The 17,652-nt window shown below is 40.1% G+C and overlaps 2 protein-coding genes across 2 annotated transcripts; both read left to right on the top strand.

Annotated features, from left to right (window-relative positions):
• Positions 1-65: 65 nt before the first annotated feature.
• On the top strand, positions 66-8,393 carry LOC311251005 (ER lumen protein-retaining receptor 2). The gene is made up of 5 exons (XM_084343243.1): positions 66-347; positions 2,294-2,394; positions 2,633-2,791; positions 5,445-5,697; positions 7,076-8,393. Exons 1-5 carry the CDS (start codon positions 257-259, stop codon positions 7,108-7,110), a joined length of 639 nt encoding a protein of 212 aa, XP_084199369.1. The 5' UTR covers positions 66-256; the 3' UTR covers positions 7,111-8,393.
• A 1,625-nt stretch (positions 8,394-10,018) lies between these two features.
• Positions 10,019-17,517, top strand: LOC311250448 (uncharacterized protein). The gene is made up of 7 exons (XM_084342143.1): positions 10,019-10,122; positions 10,742-10,944; positions 11,174-11,275; positions 11,421-11,516; positions 12,254-12,364; positions 12,473-12,596; positions 15,007-17,517. The coding sequence occupies exons 1-7, from the start codon at positions 10,095-10,097 to the stop codon at positions 16,986-16,988; spliced, it is 2,646 nt and encodes an 881-aa protein (XP_084198269.1). The 5' UTR covers positions 10,019-10,094; the 3' UTR covers positions 16,989-17,517.
• Positions 17,518-17,652: the final 135 nt, after the last annotated feature.

Below are 17,652 nucleotides of genomic sequence, written 5' to 3'. Positions count from 1 at the left end.
TAAGCATCCTTGTGTTTTGATTGGCTTGAGCGCACCAGTGTTTCCCGTCTTGCATTGGACAGTGCTGTCTTGGCCACGTCCCCAAGCCACGTCGCTCTTTGCTCGCCATTTTCCCATCTTCTGAAGCCACAATCAGTCTTTTCTGGTGTCACGGTGTCATTCAGCACTGTCGGGTCATAACTGAATCGTTGCCGGAGACGAACTGAGGTCTTTGTAGAGCCTTACATCGGTTTACTTCAGCCGGCGCTCCGAAAACATGAACATTTTCAGGCTAACCGGCGATCTCTCCCACCTAGCAGCCATCATCATCCTGCTGCTAAAAATATGGAAAACCAGGTCTTGTGCCGGTGAGTAGTCGCACACCTTTACTTACAGTTTGCACGACCTCATGCCGTGCACAGAATGTGTCCTGTCATGCAAATGGACAGTTTATCCAGACGAAAAATGGTCTCTTTGCTGTCAAACTTCTGTAGTTGCAGCTCATTAGCCAGCTCTCTGCTAACGTTAGCTAGCTGGCGATAACAACAGCAGCTAGTCATCTGTCAGACTGTCTCAGTAACTGTGAAGAATATGTCTAAATGTCTAAATGCTCTTCTCAGGAAGAACTGCCTGTAAAGTCCAGGTAGCAGCAGCTGTCTTGCTAGCTAGCCCTGACAGTGCAGCCGGCCCGCAGTAATGTAACGTTAAGGTAGGGACGAGGGGACCACAGGGCCACCGCATTTGTTAGTGTGACATGTTGGGCCTCGTCATCTCAATTGTTGGAGTTGAACTGTGCCAGCCTCACGTCTCACACTGGCCTCCCGGTATTCCCATACGTACGTTAGTCACGTATGAGGAGAAGTGTGACCTTTCTGACGTGGCAGCATTGAGTGCACACATGTTGTCAGTTGGAGATGCAAAGTCAAATACTGAATACCTACGTGTGCATTTGCTCAAGGGAAGGGTCGCCTGCAGCAAGGTGTATTATCATGATTAAACTTTGTTGTGTTTTGCTGCTCTTTCAACGGTCAAAGGTCCGGGCTGTATCACTGCAAGACGAGCAGTTGTTATGTCACTATCAGGCAGCTCTGCATTCAAGTCGGTGTGTTCAAGCTTCAGTCCTCTAAACAGTTGCATACTGGACGTCAATACAAGTCAATACCCATCTACAGCTGTTTATCTGATGTACTCTAAGTGACAGCATTAGGCTATGTTTGGATAATAATAATGTAGTGATCACTGATCATAGCCCCGCTACCAGTCTGACAGTGGGTGTGACTGACATCAGCACACCAGATAAACAGATGCCCTGTTCAGACCTGGTGTCAACATCCATCCTTAGTGATCCAATCTCAAGTGGACAGCTCCAAGTACGGGTGTGAGGGCCCCCAAGACACATTAAGGACGCATTTTATATCCAATCACTCAGACCACATTGTGTGTACACACATCTCCTAGACCACATTGTGTGTACACACATCTCCTTGGCCCTGTTGAACGACATACTACTCACCTGATGTCCTCTGTGAACGTAGAAGAAGCCCCAACAACAGGCAGATTGGAGTGATTTCCCTGTGTTTTACTGTAATGCAAATGATGAGTTTGGACTCTCTCATCTGCCCATGTTAGCAGCAGATGTTTGTGAACACACTGTCTGTTTCAACTAACCGTTGCAATATCACCAAAAAACTCACTCAACTCATTACATTTTATGAGTTGTTGAGTTAGAAGAAACTTTATAAATTTAGTTAAACTCTGCCTGCAACAGATTGCTAACTATTTAGGCCTTCAGCAGATGTTATAGTAGATATTTCTATCTTGGCACATGTTAATGCCAGGTGTGAACTGACAGACTAAGCGCTGTCCACTTGTGATCAGATCATTCAGGACAGATGTTGATGCCAGGTCTGAATTTCCTCAGAGAGGTTTGCTACTCATGCAGGTGACGATGAAGTCTGTGGGGTTGCACTGACTAAGCTCTTGGCTGCATGAAGTGAATGTTGAATGAATGAAATGAATGAATGAATGAATAAAAAGTTTTGCTGAGAGCTGTGGAGCAGTGTGAGTTATTGCATGAAGATGGAGATGTTGCTGTTTGATTTAAAATGTCATTCCTTGTAATTGAAGCAAAACAAACCTATGTAAGTTTGGGTGTTGTATCTACCCTAAGACATAAGCTGCTTGCATCAAAACTGTCAGGATGGATAGATGCTCTCCAGATAAGAACACATTCTGTGAACTGTCTGTTTAAATGCCCAGATGTTCGATACAAAGTAAAAATGTTTGATTGTCCTCCTCTGCTGTCTCCCAACAGGTATTTCAGGGAAGAGTCAGGTCCTGTTTGCCTTAGTGTTCACCACTCGCTACCTGGACCTGCTCACCTCCTTCATCTCTCTCTACAACACCACCATGAAGGTGAAACACTCACACCTCTCTCTGCATCCTGTAGGGCTTTTTCCAAGCACTAAGCACACAGTGTTTAGGTTAAACAAGTGCACCAAGTCGACACACCTGTGTTTGCTAAAGGATGATGTTGCCTAGCAAGATGTGACAAATTCATTATGCTTGATTATATTCATGACAGACCAGCAAACAGTTGGACCAGCAAGTTTTTATCTTCCATGATTTGGACTGTGTTGTCTGTGTCTCTCAGGTCATCTACATTGGATGTGCGTACGCCACCGTGTACCTGATCTACCTGAAGTTCAAGGCAACTTATGATGGAAACCATGACACGTTCAGAGTGGAGTTCCTGGTCGTCCCTGTCGGAGGGCTGGCTTTTCTGGTTAACCATGACTTCTCTCCCCTCGAGGTAAGAAATACTACGCAAACACACTCTGACACCCCTTTTACACAGCTGAGTCTCAGTGTTTCTGAATGTGATGTTGACAGCTGTCACTATAAGCAGAGTATCCAGTCATTTAACATATCATTTCCAAGTGAAGTTAAGTTTCACTTTCACTTCTCTCTTCTGGTTATAAGCACACGTCACTCTGCCTCTCACATGTGTGTGCTTGTTGTTTCTCTCTCTCTCTTTATCCCTGATTCCCTGAGACTCCTCCTAAGTTCTTATTAATGTCTTGCTGGATTCAAACTAGTGTTTTACTAACTGTGGTGGCGCCATTAAAACTAATGAAATGTCTTCGCTTGTAAAGATATAAGTGTAGATTAGTTGTGAGGAAACAATCAAATGCAGACAGCTGTGTAAAAAGGAAGTCACTGAAGCGTCATAAGCCGTAACAGAACAGTTATAGAGGTAAAAAAAAAAAAAAAAGATACATTAAACTTACCTGACATTCCTTTCTGAATGTAGGTATGACTTGATATATTTGTAGTCTTTGTTTTTGTAGTTTCATTTCTTAAATGTCCATTTACGCTACCTGGCCAACCTTTGTATGGTTTGTTCCTGGTTCACAGCAAGGAACTTAAAAAAGAAGGAAGGGTCATTACGTCGCTGAATCTGGCTTTGGTGCCAGACTGTGGTGTCAGTTCTATTGAAGTCAATGGGAGATGCATGGAAAAAACACTAAAACCTAACATATCTTGATCGTATGACTTCAGAAATTTTAAGAACACACTTCAGAGAGCAGTTTAACCAAATGATTGACAGGGCTGATAATATTGTGATCAAACGAGGCAGGTCCGACTGATTTCTGCTGATGAGACTGTGAACAGCAGCATCGACAGGAGCCTTTCCTACACAAATTTGAGAAATGATCTAAGTGTTGTTAAAAAAAACATCAGGCGTTAACCTCCTCTCTGAGGTGTGTTCTTTCATTTTCCAAAGGTATTCCTTCATCAGAAGTCATACGATGTAGATGTGTTGGGTTTTAGTGTGTTTCTCCATCATCTCCCATTGACTTCAATACAGCTGACACCACAGTCTGGCACCAAAGCCAGATTCAGTGACGTAATGACTCCTTTTTAAGTTAATTGGTTCACATCATCACTGTTTATCTAGTGTCAGTACAAATCTAATCATTACGTTCCATTTCACCTCTAATTTCACTCTAAACAAGTCAAATGAAAAAAGCTATAGTCATTTAGTCATTTGCCTCATTCAGCTCTGAATCAGTTATACATCAGCAGTTAGTACTAAGGTATTTAGAAAGTACTAGCTAGTGTGGTGAAGTGAAATGCTTGCAATATAACAGGGCTAAATTTGGTTTACAGGCAGCAGATTCAACTGTTCCCCAGTCTGTACACGTGTCTTCAAGACTCAACCCGTCTGTATCACCACGTTTGAGACACAAACCTGACTTGGTTGTGTATTTATTAAGACAAGGAGCTTTATTTGCTTTGAACACATAATAAGCCTTTAATATAGAGAAACATTTAGGAATCACTGCAATACATACTGGGCCTACACAGGATTCGGTTTCCCTCCAGAACCAAAAAAAAGTAGCTACCAATAGTTAACAAACTATTTCTATTAGCTTTAGGTGTGTGTATTGACAATAACACCTGACAAATGGCAGTCAACTATCTGCACACAACTGTAGCACCTCATACTGATAAATGACATGGTCACGATGATCCTGCAAAGAAGCCCTTCCTGAATGACTGGGGCTTTTAAGAATCTGCACTTCTGCTTTGCGCTGTTACATAATACATATAGGCTTTACACATGGGCTACACTCTGTGCCTCTCCATGTGTTTAGTGCTGACCGTTGCATGTCCTACTTGTAATACATGACACATACAGATGGAGACCATTGTTGCACCTATGAGTGAAGCTTTTCACAGTAAAACTACTTGGCTAATGCCCCAGCAGGATTCTTGCTCATAGAGTCCTTTGTCCTGTTAGTCGGTCAGTCCATACACCACTGACTGTCCTCTTAGATCATCCAACCAGAATCTCTTGGCTATACTGCGTATGAAACTGAAGACTAAAGGTGACTGATCTTACGAAGTTTTACACCCAGACTATGGAACAATCTTGGCCTCCCATTAGATCTGCCAAAATCTGTTGACATCTGTTGACTCATAAAAACCCATTTTTTTAAATCTGGCTTTAAATGATCTTGAGGCTTGCCCTGTGTGGTTATTGATTTGTGAATATGTTTACCTGCCTTTGTATGAATTTTGTATAACTTTAATGATGACTGTTGATAGTACATTTACCCCTTTGACATTTGTGGTTTCTCTTCTGCATTACTATTGTTATTATTATTATTATTATTATTATTAATACTATTATTATCATTTTTCTTTTCTTTTCACGTACTCAGTTTGTTTCTTTGTTGCTGATGTAAAGCACTTTGTAGCCTGTGTTTAGAAAGGTGCTATATAAATAGTTTATATTATTATTATTATTATTATTATTATTATTATTATTATTCAGTCAGAGTTGATGAAATATCTCGAGGCCAAGTACGCAAATGTATTCCAATTCAGTTTCCCTCTCTAGACATCCATGTCCTGTTATTTTTCCACCAACACCAACTCGTCTTTGTTTGGCTCAGATTCTGTGGACGTTCTCCATCTACTTGGAGTCGGTAGCCATCCTGCCCCAGCTCTTCATGATCAGCAAGACTGGTGAGGCTGAGACCATCACCACCCACTACCTGTTCTTCCTGGGACTCTACAGAGCTCTCTACCTCATCAACTGGATATGGAGGTTCTACTTTGAGGGCTTCTTTGACATGATTGCCATTGTTGCTGGGGTGGTGCAGACCATCCTCTACTGCGACTTCTTCTATTTGTATGTAACAAAAGGTGAGTGCTGCTGTATTTTTTCTTAAATTTCATAAAACACAGTAAAATGGTGGGTTTTATTCTGTCCTGTTAGTTGGTTAGGCATCGGGTAATGCTGCTTAAGAAACAATACAGCTTTGCCATTAATAAGTTTCTACCACTTTTTACTGCGGATGAGTCTTCATCAAAGTGGAGACAGAAAACACTGACAGTCAAATATTCCAGACCAACATTATCTTCATATTTTCATATAGAACCAGACCCACCAGGCATCAAAATGCATCTCAAGTCCAGTATGCATGATCGTATTTGAATTCTTAGTATTTTGCTGTGCAGTCACAGAATCGTAACAGACTGTTATCTCCTCTCACCACATTTGTAATGCACTTTATCGTGTACATCTTTCACATTTTCGGGGGCTTCTTTTTTTCCATTTTTTTTTAAGGATACAATGAATACATTAGAATACAATGAATACCTTAGAATACAATGAACCTTAGAAGGACAAACAGATGGCCACCTATGTAGTTATGCAGACGTGACACTGATTAAGATGCATGTCAGTTCATGCAGTAATAGTCATATTGCGAGGACACATACACATTCCATTTTTCTAGTATTGCAAGAATTTATCAGCCTGTAGATTTAAAAAAAAGTCATTCTCTCCACACTTTGTACAGTATCTATCCAGTCAGTGTTTGTTGAAGGTACGGTCTGTAACCATTTTCATGTTACAGGTTTCTTGCTGGCAACTAATAATACCTTTACTAGATATTTGTCTTGCACAAATATGAGCTGCAATGTTGCCCACATAGATTGTAGAAGCGCAATCAGTTCCGTCACCAAAATACTCTTTTTATTGCTTGTATTACCTCCTGCAGGTACGATTGAATGGCTGCACAGCTCCAAAATATATAGTAATGATCTGCCAGCTGTTCTCCACATTTTCTTCAACATAGACTCCTTCCCATTTCACCTGCCTGTACACATTTTAGTTCAGAGGTAAAATGGAAAGAAAAAAGAGGTAAAATATCTGATCAGATTCTACCAACAGAATTCTGTCCAGTTCAGATTTGGAGGCTTATTTATGACTTTTCTTCAGTGTTTTTTGGGGGAAATAGTGCAGTTTAATCTCTTCAAGACTCTAAAAACAATTAAAATGAAACAATTTGAGATGAAAACATTGTTCTTTGGTTAAATAGCTCACAGCTCATAGACGAAGCATTGTCTTGCTATAAACAGTCACGAGCTACGTTAGGAACCGGCACATGAAACCATAACTACCTGCCTGCAGTGATAAAATGTTATTTTGAACCCACCCATACTAATATATGAAACAATTTCATGATTATATGAATGATGTCCATCTGTGACACCAAGCCGTCCTGTCTTGTTTCAGTACTGAAAGGAAAGAAGCTGAGTCTGCCAGCCTAAGTGCCAAAGAGGAGTGTTTTGGCAGACTCACAGAGGAGGATCGGAGGGGAGGAGGAGTGGTTGTGGACACCTCTGACAGCCTCCACCCCACCCTCCACCACCGCTTCCTCCTCTTCCCCTCCCGCCAGTGTAAGATGCCTGAGACAGAGAGCACGTGGGAGCTGCTGGCTTTCTCCTGATCCAGAATCAGTGGAATCAGAACCCCTGCAGAGGCCGGTCCATGGCCTTCGGATTTCTGTTTGATGCATCTTGCCTTAACTTTTTTATTACTCTGTATAAAGGAAGAAAAAAAAGAAAAAAAAACAGAGAAAAGTTTTCTACAGAAAAATGTGTACTCTGAAGATTTGACACATTGGTGAATAAGAGCTGAAGATGTAAAATTGCCTCTGATTTGGCATTGTATGATATTGAAGCGGACTTGTTGTGGTGGGATATTATTGACTCAAGCGTTTGTAATAGTATTTGCAACCGGAATAAATGTGCATTGTTTTTCCTGAATCAATTTGGGGAGGAATTTGTTGAATCCTCATAAAAATGGTGGTCAAATATTCATGTTCTGCTCTTCTATTTTGACCACTCTGCATTCCAATGTATAAAGACTGTTTACTTTAGTTTCCCAAGCCCTTGGTAGAATAGAAATCCAATATTGATGCCATGATTTATCATTCATTTCAAGAAAAGGAACTCTGATGTAACTCTTGAGTATAATTTTTGTTCAAATGTCTTACCAATTGACCGTAAGAGATGCTTGTGTGGTTTCTGACTTCTTATTGAGCAGAATGCTCGTTAGGAAACAACACATACTGAAGCAAAGGGTTTAAAGGATGGCAATGAACTCTCATCACTGTAAATGACTTTCTTCTTTTGGTTACCCCATTCATTTACCACCGAGGACAGAATATCACCTGTAAGTAAACATCATTGCCCACCCGTTCATTCAGATGTTTCCCTTAAATTCACGAGTAATGTGCTGTGTGTGAATTATCACGACAGAAATGGAAGGCTTTTGTTTTCCTTTCAGGTGCCAATGTATTTATTTTTACCCTCCTGGCTTCTGATAGACAGAGTCAGTAGAATTGTTCTCCTGGTGTTCATCATTTGAACATCAGGATGAAATCTCCCTGTCAGAGATAAGCACAATCCTACGAACGCCGTCACACTGAATCCTAAAGACATATCTGCTTCTGTTTTAGTTTTCATGCAGCTCATTCCAAGTTTCCTTTTCATTTCTTAACAGAGCTTTTGCATGATGTTGCCACCACAAATAAAGACTTTATGGGAAACATTTGTGTCAATGCTGTTGTTATGAGTTTCAAAGAGTTCTCCACTGATTAGACATTGCACTCCTATTGCACTGTTTGACTCAAGATGGAGAGTTTTTTTTTTTTTTAAGAAAAGATCCAAATCAGTGCTGCAGAATCATAGATGTGGTGTTTGATCCACACATTCTAATTGTTTAAACTAGCACCTACATGACCCACAATGCAACTGAACCACACAGTTTGGTTATAGATCCTGGTGGGTAATGCTAGCAGTGGCTTATGTAGCCTCCTTCCTAAATCAGGGATGAGCAGTAGGCTCCAGAGGTCTGGTTAGCTCATTTAACTCCACACCTCTGTTCTTTTCTTCAATTTCAAACTTGTGGTCTTGTAGTTGCCCTAACCAACACTGGCTCAAGTGGCATCATGTTCCATTTATCAGACCTCACCCAGCTCCCTCCGGAGACACTAAAAGGCATAACACAAGATATATTTTTTTGTATATTGCATGCACGGGCACTCCCCAACGTCTGTAATCAGACTGATGTGTGAAATTAGTTCCCTTTTAAAGATTGCTTTAATTAATTAATTTAACATTAGATAATAGTTGTTTAAACATTAACAATTAAACCTTTATAAAGCAGTTGAAAAGGTTTATAAACATCAGTTGCAACTTTATAACTACACAGTATTTATTATTACAAAGTATTACATAGAGCATTACATTGTTGAAGTGAAAAAACTTTAGTTTAATGAACTGAGAATGTATCTTTATTAATGATGATTATTATAAAGTGTTACTTAAAGATCCAAGATGTGACATTTCTGCATTAAAATGCCAAAAACTAATAGACCTTTGTTAAATTGTTATAAGCTGTGTACTTATTATCCCAAACGTTTCCAACAATGTGCAAACCCTGACAAACTTTTAGACAGCTGAGGAGTGTGGAGAGAGACTGTTATGGAGGATGAGTCCACACGTTACATGACCCATGGCAGCAGATTTCATAGTTGAAACAAAATTTCACAAATGTCTTTTTTTAAGACAGAAAAGTTAAAATATAAAAACATTTTTTATAAAATATTTGAAAACCAAATGCTGTTGGATTTAATGAGCTGGAAGTTGGAGACATACAGATAGAATACTGACATCCATTCAGGTAATGTTGTATTTATTTGTAAAATTGTTTTCCATTTTTTCAAGTTGGCTGATATTTGTTTGTGGATAGCTAAATACATTTGTGAGCACTGTCATTTATTCACAAATTGTTCATATTTGTAGGTCTTGCTTTGTCTTGTGGATCATGCATCATGCATTAGTCGCTGCTTTTGAGACTGTAAGAACAGGAGTAGGTCTTCCTGCAGTGGAAGTGTGGGGGCTGTTGACAGAGGTCTCTTTCTTTAATTCTCTTTTCTTGTTTTGTTAGATCAGATAGTAGAATTTAGTCTCTTCTTCAATCAGTAGTCGGCGGTAAAGCAACATGAGGACACGAAGAAGAGGGAGCCAATCTACACTCCAGTCCAGTAGGTGGCAGTAATGTGGGCTACCTGTAGCTGTTTTACCAACCATTAGTAACCGGAAAAATAAGGAGAAGAAGAAGAAGAAGAAGAAGAAGAAGAAGAAGAAGAAGTGTCATGTTGTAAATGTTGTGAGATGTGAACATGCCTTGCTCGCCTGCCAGACAGCACTAAAGTTCTCGTTATTGAGTGCGGTGGATAAACGGGATGGAAGATTTGACTTCTAAGGGGAATTGTGAGTAAACTATTCACCAGCTGCTGCTGTGGAATCTCTGAACTTTAACTTCTAGCTAGCTGACTTTTCTGTTTAACCATTTCACTCCATCTTTGTTATGATTTCACTGAGTTCCATACGAGGAAAGTATTGTAAGCCAGTGTCTGCGTCAACACACACCATGCAGCTAATGTTACACTAACCTGGCCAGGTAAATAAACGCAAAGAAATAGTCTGTGTGCCAAACATTGTGTTCTTTTAGCCTGTCTTATGACTGTTAGCTATGAGGGAATGATCTAATCAAGTAAAAGTATGGTGTTAAAGGGACACTGTGTAGTTTTGGAGAAGAAATTCAAACTCAGAATTTTAATATTTACAATATTAATGAGGTAATAATACAAACTTTTGTCCATAAGTGAATAAACAAGCTGTTCTCAGAGGAAAATAAGGTCCCAGAACACTGTTTGAAGCTCGAAAAGGTGGCAGGGTCCGCCACATATAAACAAAGTAAAACAGTATGAAATTGTGTTGTTCTTTAAGGTCAGTTTGTTTATTCAGTTTGTTTAGTCACTGAAGATCTTTTTCCTCTGATAAACTACGGAGTGCTCCTTTAAGATAACCTGCTTGTGTTACCATCCAGGGGCCCCTCTTCCCCTCTCCGCTCTGAGACTCCTGGTCCCACCGATTCGGCTGGTCTCAGCAGCCATGTGGCAGACCGTCCAGCAGAAAGCTGTGGCTGATTATGGGATGCTTGAGGAGTTTGTTTCCATGGTTACAGACATTGTTCCAGAGCTCCTCAACACTCGTCAGAGGGCCCAACTTATCCTGGGTCTCAGAGCACGGGTGAGCAGTCCTTTATTAACAACTAATCAGTGTCGTGAATTTTAAGAATTTGAGTGTTACTCAAGAATATGACACTGGATTGATATGAAGATCGAAATGTCGTAATGTTTATAAAGCTAGATGTGGCCAAAGTTACCAACATGTGAACTGTTTGTGCTGAATTAGATGCTTTAAAAGGAAGTTTGAAGTGTTTTCTGTTTTCTGAGTCACTGCTGCTTTGTTGTTGTAGCTGATTCTCGACTTATGTCAGTTTGAAGCTACTGCTGACTTAGAGCTCATTCAGCCACACCTGGACAGAGTGCAAACTGTCACAGAAGCATGGGTAATGGAGGTGAGTTTAAAGTGTTATTACTTCAATAATGTCGTGAAAAGCATATTGTGAGAAGTGAAGTCCTCTTTAAAATTAACAATGGTGGAGACAAAGGTGGGTGTAAATTTATTCTTTTCTTTTAAAATGCTCACGTCATGTTATGCAGGTGGGTGCTGCAAATATGGAGGTGCCACTCTCAGAATTCGTGGATCTAGTTAAGAACTTGCTGAAAAATCCGGATGAAAGGGAACATTTCTTTCAGGTCAGTGCTACTGTCAAACCTTGAAGTTGTTCTGTTTATAAGTCCTTCAGATCCTGAACAGTACGTATGGGTCCAGACCAAACGATAAAGAACAAGCAGCAACAAAAGCTGACTGTTGCATCGCCTGTGTCTCAGCCCAAAAGCTGCACTTGAACACACCACAAAGACTACAGCTGATGGCCGACTACCTCGTTCTGCGCCACGAGAGGAAATAGCTCTTCATTTGCTGACGTCCGACTGTCGGCCAACTTTGTCGGGGCCCTAAGATGCAATGAACAAATGTATCAAAGAGGCAAAGTTGGCCCGTTTTCTCCAAAATTCTATTAGAGTAGTTTCATTTTGTTTCAGGTGTCTATGGTTGTGATGTATCAACACAATTTCCCCACTAATTCTCTGATAGATAAAGATGAAAAGTTGGAAGGTCATCCAGATTTAAATGCAAGGTGTGGTGGGGGTGGGGGTGGGGGTGGGGGGTGGGATGGAAAGAGGGAGGGAGAAGGGAGAAAAAACGATCCTGCGTTTGCTTTTGATGATCAAAATTGAAAGCTCATTTTGATTGATTTTTGATTTAGAATTGAAATTGTGAGACCTCTATTAATGAATGTACACTCTGTCTGTCTCTATACTGAAGTCCGACTACTTCTCTCACATCTTGAGTCTTTGTCTGAAGTCTTGTAATTGTGATTGTTTATTGAGGTCAATCACTGTACTTTTCAAGTGTTTGTAAACTCTTTCAGAATGTCTTCCCGAAAGAGTTTGGTGCCACATATGATGAAGAACTCTGCACCTTGATGTGGTTGTTTCTGTCCAGACTTGAAAAGTTCCTTCCTCTTCAAACTTTCGAACAGGTAAAGACAAGACATAAAACATTACAATGACTTAAGGCAGTTTTGATCTCACTTCACAGGCTACAGCTCTGCATTTTGCTGATTCTGTGAGCACATTTCTTTCTTCAGGTTGCCTCCATGTTTGGTGAGGTGTCCTCTGTTTTGGAGGAATGTATGGACTCTGTGTCTCGACATGAGGAGCTCAGAACTCTGCTGCAGTATCAGAAAGACCTCAGTCAACTGGATCACAATGGCAAGTCTCTAGTCTATAGTTACTAATTCCCCTCAAGAACTCATGGGTATTTTAGTTCGTCATTCTGGTTTTTCTCACCATTGAACCTCATCCTTCAGTCTTTTTTAGCTGCAAAATATAATGGCTGTCCATTAGGAAAGTAATATCATATCATATCATAATATGTTTTAATAAAAGAGCAGTTTCATGGAGCAGTTGAAACATTTTAAACTGGAGCAGTTTGTACTTGGTGTGGATCTGAGCCTGTTCCATTTTACTCTTTCACTAACATTGTGTTAATGCAGACATACTTTATATAATAATCACTTTACCTTATTCAAACTATTAGTGGTATTTTCCAGCTTTTGGTATTTGGTATTTTTGGTATTTGGTCATTATAATTTGTGGCTGAACTCAAGTGACTCCAACTAAGTCAAGACATTTGTCCTTAAAGGGACACTGCAGTTTTGGAGAAGAAATTCAAACTCAGAATTTTCATATTTACAATATTAATGAGGTAATAATACAGAAATATGCATATTTTCCATAAGTGAATAAACAAGCTGTTCTCAGAGGAAAGTAAGGTCCCAGAACACTGTTTGAAACTAGAAAGGTGGCAGGGTCCGCCACATAATAACATGGTAAAACAGTATGAAATTTTTCCCTGTTTTGTGACTTGGACCAAACAGTAAGATGACTACAACTAACAGTTACATTCATTTTGAGTTAATCTGAAAACCCATTTGAATTGTTAGTGTATTAAATCTCCAAGGTCTTTGCATGTCTTGTTTTTTTCCGACACCTAGTCCAATTCACTACCTGCACAATGTAGTATAACTTATATCTTTGTTACTTCACATGTGATAGTCAGCTTTGTACATATTGTTAACAGGATATACTATTAGTTTTTCTATATAGTGCTTTCATCATTATTGATCATTTTGATAATTACCTCACTAGATTCAAGATTCAAAGATTTATTTGTCACATGCAATTGTACAAGTACAGCAGCAAGTATGAGTGTAAGTATGCAAGAAATGAAATTGCAACCACAAATTAATGCACAAATTACTATGCAAAAAAATAGTGCAACCAGAAAATAAAATTTAAATAAGAAAAAAAACAGTAAAAGAGAATAAAATAAAAGACTTAAATTTAAATAGAAAAATGACAGACTGGATAGCGGCAGAGAAGAAGGTTTTCTGCAGCCCTGTGGAGATCTTAAATTTCCTCAGCTGTCTGAGGTGATACAGGCGCTGCCTAGCCTTCGCCACCAGTGAGGTGATGTGGGTTGTCCATGTTAGGTCCTCAGAGATGTGAACTCCGAGGTACCTATACCTGCACACCTTCTCCACCGGGGTCCCATAGATCTGTAGTGGTGCGTAATGGGACCTCTGCTTCTCTCTCTTGTTGTTCTTGCACCATGATGTCAGCAACTCCACCTCTTACAAGTAAGCCGTCTCCATGTTGCTGGAGATCAGGCCAATCACCACTGTGTCATCCACAAATTTCACGATGGTGTTGGTGCTGTGTGTGGCTGTACAATCATTACTAGCGAGGTTAGCCAGTGAGTTAGACTAGCTGTGTACAAAAATGAAGAAAAGCAATTTGACTTTAAATAAAAACCACAGCGACATGACGTTAGCTAAGCTCAGTTTCTAGATAATATTGCTAATGGTTATTTTAGACACTGAGGTGATTACCAAAATGATCAGAAACACTATTTACAAAAATAAATGGTAAATATTGTGAACAAGATGTACAACACCAGGTTAACTGAGAACACTGAAGTAACTGACTGAACCAGCTATAAGTTACAATTGACTCTACTGTAGCGTTACCTTCACCTGAACCCTTATGAAAATATAACAGTGCTTTTTCAAACCATAGTTATTCGACTTATCACAGTCAGCTTTGTACATATTGTGACTAGTTTTTTCATTTTTGTATGACGTTGTGTTTCTGATCATTTTGACAAACACCTCATAGGTAGTTAGTGACATTAGCTAGTAACTTAGCCTAGCTAACTTTACTATGGGCCTTTTTTTTCCTCTTTTTTTTTAATTTTTTTTTTACACCTGGTGCTTGGAAGAGCTGCCAACAACTAAAGTGACTGATGTACGATGTGTTGTGAAAGAGAGCAGTACAGCTCCAACCTCATTGCTCATTAACTTGACGGTGCTTTTCTTCATAGTTGGCACTGTAGCATTTTTTTTTTTTTTCACTTTTACTTGATAAATGAGTTAAACAACATGAATGGAGACATTTTAGACAAGTCAAAGCTTTCTCTTGGTGATGCATTTCTGATTCTGTCTGTCTTGTAGAAGTTACTTATATAGCATATTATTTGAATAATGAATGACACCTACCTGCTGGTATTAAGGTTAAGTCTTTTTTCACCATATTAAAGTCATATTTGTTGTCTTTTCAGATGGATCCTTGGATGGTGCCTGCATTATTTCAGCTCTCAAACTTCCCCCTGTAGACGGAACTGAAAGAGATAAAGCACAACCACAAGCCAACATCTTGAATAATTTGCTATCCTGTACATCAAATTTGGAGAATGTGTCTTTAACGTTGCCGCATTCAACAGACACGATCACAGAAGATCAGAAAAGTGAGGCAACGGTTGATGAAACTAAATTGACTCCTGGGGAAAATGGAACAGCTGTGCTTTTGGTTAATGCTATGAGACAGGAAGAAAATATAGGCCTACTTCAAGGTCAAGTGGATGACGGATCTCACCGTCTAAAACAATGCTGTGTTCAGCTGAAAAGACTGGACATGCCGCTGTCTTTGCAGTCTCGACCTGTGAGACGAAACAGAGGCCTATGGATGAGAAATCTCCTGTTCGAAGAGAAAAGAGGTCTTCATGAAGAGGCCCTCTGTGCCTACAAATCAGCTTCTAGAAGAACCAAACCCTCAAATACAGCTCTTTCAGAGGTCTCTGACAATGAGGATCCAAGCATTAAAGACACATATATGGCTCCGATCAATGATTGCAGCGAAAGTGACTCGTGGTCTTACTACTCAGATGTGGACTCTTGCCATAAGACTACAAGTGGTAGTCCCAGTACGGCTGATTCATGGTCTAACTACTCAGATGATGAGGGTTCCTTTGTGACTTCTGGCACGAGTTATACTGAAGATGATTCATTGTATAGCTGCTCAAATGAGGACCCTTCCTTCATGAGTCCTAAAAATGTGTCATCGACCAGCAGACAGCAGGGCATCTCTGACGTCAAAGCTCCAAAAAAGACTCGTCAATTCCAATGCTTAGTCTGCAAGGAGCTTGTGAATACAGGCCTGAGAGCTCACATGAAAACCCACTTTCCAACTGGTGATTACGCCTGCCCTCGATGCGACAGCAGGTTTAAACTATGCTCCTCTTTAAAGCTACACTTGAAAAGAACCTGCTTTGAGCACAATCAGCAGCAGGTGGATCCGGAGAAGCCAGACGAAGCTGAGAATCTTCACAAATGTGACAAATGCGAAAAGGCATTCAAGTACAAAGTTTCACTGGAAAGGCACAACCTGACCCACAACGAACTCTACTGCAACGTGTGTAGGAAGGCTTTACGAGACTCGGCAACACTGGCGAGGCACAAGGCTTCTCACACCGTGTTTCAGTGTAACCGCTGCGAAGAGACCTTCACTCATTTTAAGCCTTTGCTTAAGCATTGTGAAAACATCCACAAAATCCACAGGCCATATAAATGCAACCATTGTCCGAAAACTTTATCCACGCTTCGTGTTTTGATTGCACATGAGTGGAAACACACGGGTCGCCTCCCATTCCAGTGTGCTCAGTGCGGCTGGAGATTCAAAAATGACGCAGATCTAATTTCACACCAGAGGGTCCACACCAGAGAGAGACCCTACCTGTGTGCAGACTGTGGCAGGACTTTCTCCCAGAATTCCAACTTGTTGCGGCACTTGAATTTAGTCCACAGCGAGTCTCGAAATGAGAAGAGGCATTCTTGCACCCAGTGTGAGAAATCTTTCAAAGAGAAAGGAGCCCTGAAAAAACACACGAGGACCAAACACTTGAATGAATTGTTCCGTCATCCGTGCCCGTACTGTGGAAAAATGGTCTCCGCATCGACCATGGCCAGACATAAATTAATGCATACAGGGGTGAGACCTTTTAAATGCACCATGGCTAACTGTGACAAACACTTCAGGTCAACTTCTGAAGTGAAGAGGCATGTCCTCATACATCATACTACAGAGAGACCATTTAAATGTGATGTCTGTGGGAAGGGCTTCATAAAAATGTGTTATCTCAACGCTCATGCTAAAATACACACAGGAAAGAAGCCGTTTGTTTGCCATATCTGTGGCAAGGCTTTCCCCAAGCTCTACAGCATGCAGAGACACAAAAAACTCATACATACATCTGTAACGCAGTAACATGTTTCTCAGTCATATTCTCAGTTAAACAGAAGCATGCCAACGACAAAAGAAGAGAATTTCTTTTACTTTATAAACCCACTGAAGTTTTGAAAGAGGTCTGTGAACGCAACATTGGGGTTAAGAAGTAATTGTTGCTGAAAGCTTTATCAAACAAATTTGTTGCACTTGACGCAAGCCTGTACCAAGCTGGACAACTGACTTCCTTCACACATGTATACGATGGCATAAAAGGGGTAATATGTGAGAGGTTGCTCTCATTGCCAAGCATCATATGTCACATGAGGAAAACTTGTAACAGAGTAGGTGACATTATTGGGAAATCTGTATCAAGCCAATTACACATTGTATTAAACAGATGAAGGATTTGAACTAAAAAGATGTGCTCAAAAAGATTAACTACTTGTCAGTTTAAATATTTTTTTTATTTTTGTATGTATTTCTTCTTGAGACAAAATATGTATTATTATTTGCTTTAAATCATTGTTGTATGTGTGTGATTGAGAAGATTAAAACTATGTTGAAAGTGTGTGTGTAATTGAGCCTATATCAAACAATGGGTAATGTGTTTGTGCTTTATGTCAGTAGCAGAGCTAAACTCCGGTTAATCGTGATTTGGAGGAGGGGAAATGTCACCACTAGGCTAAAGCTAGGCTTGTGCAAT

Source organism: Pagrus pagrus (assembly GCF_965226575.1).
Source record: "Pagrus pagrus genome assembly, chromosome: 21".
In the NCBI taxonomy this organism is placed as follows: Eukaryota; Metazoa; Chordata; class Actinopteri; order Spariformes; family Sparidae; genus Pagrus; species Pagrus pagrus.
The sequence above is the reverse complement of the archived record's forward strand: the minus strand, read 5'-3'. Positions and strand labels throughout refer to the sequence as shown.

Coding starts and splice junctions, on each gene's coding strand:
- LOC311251005 (XM_084343243.1), top strand. CDS start 257: ATGAACATTTTCAGGCTAACCGGCGATCTCTCCCACCTAGCAGCCATC. Junction 2,792..5,444: donor ATGACTTCTCTCCCCTCGAG/GTAAGAAATACT, acceptor TGTTTGGCTCAG/ATTCTGTGGACGTTCTCCAT. Junction 5,698..7,075: donor CTATTTGTATGTAACAAAAG/GTGAGTGCTGCT, acceptor GTCTTGTTTCAG/TACTGAAAGGAAAGAAGCTG.
- LOC311250448 (XM_084342143.1), top strand. CDS start 10,095: ATGGAAGATTTGACTTCTAAGGGGAATT. Junction 11,276..11,420: donor CAGAAGCATGGGTAATGGAG/GTGAGTTTAAAG, acceptor CATGTTATGCAG/GTGGGTGCTGCAAATATGGA. Junction 12,597..15,006: donor CAGTCAACTGGATCACAATG/GCAAGTCTCTAG, acceptor TTGTCTTTTCAG/ATGGATCCTTGGATGGTGCC.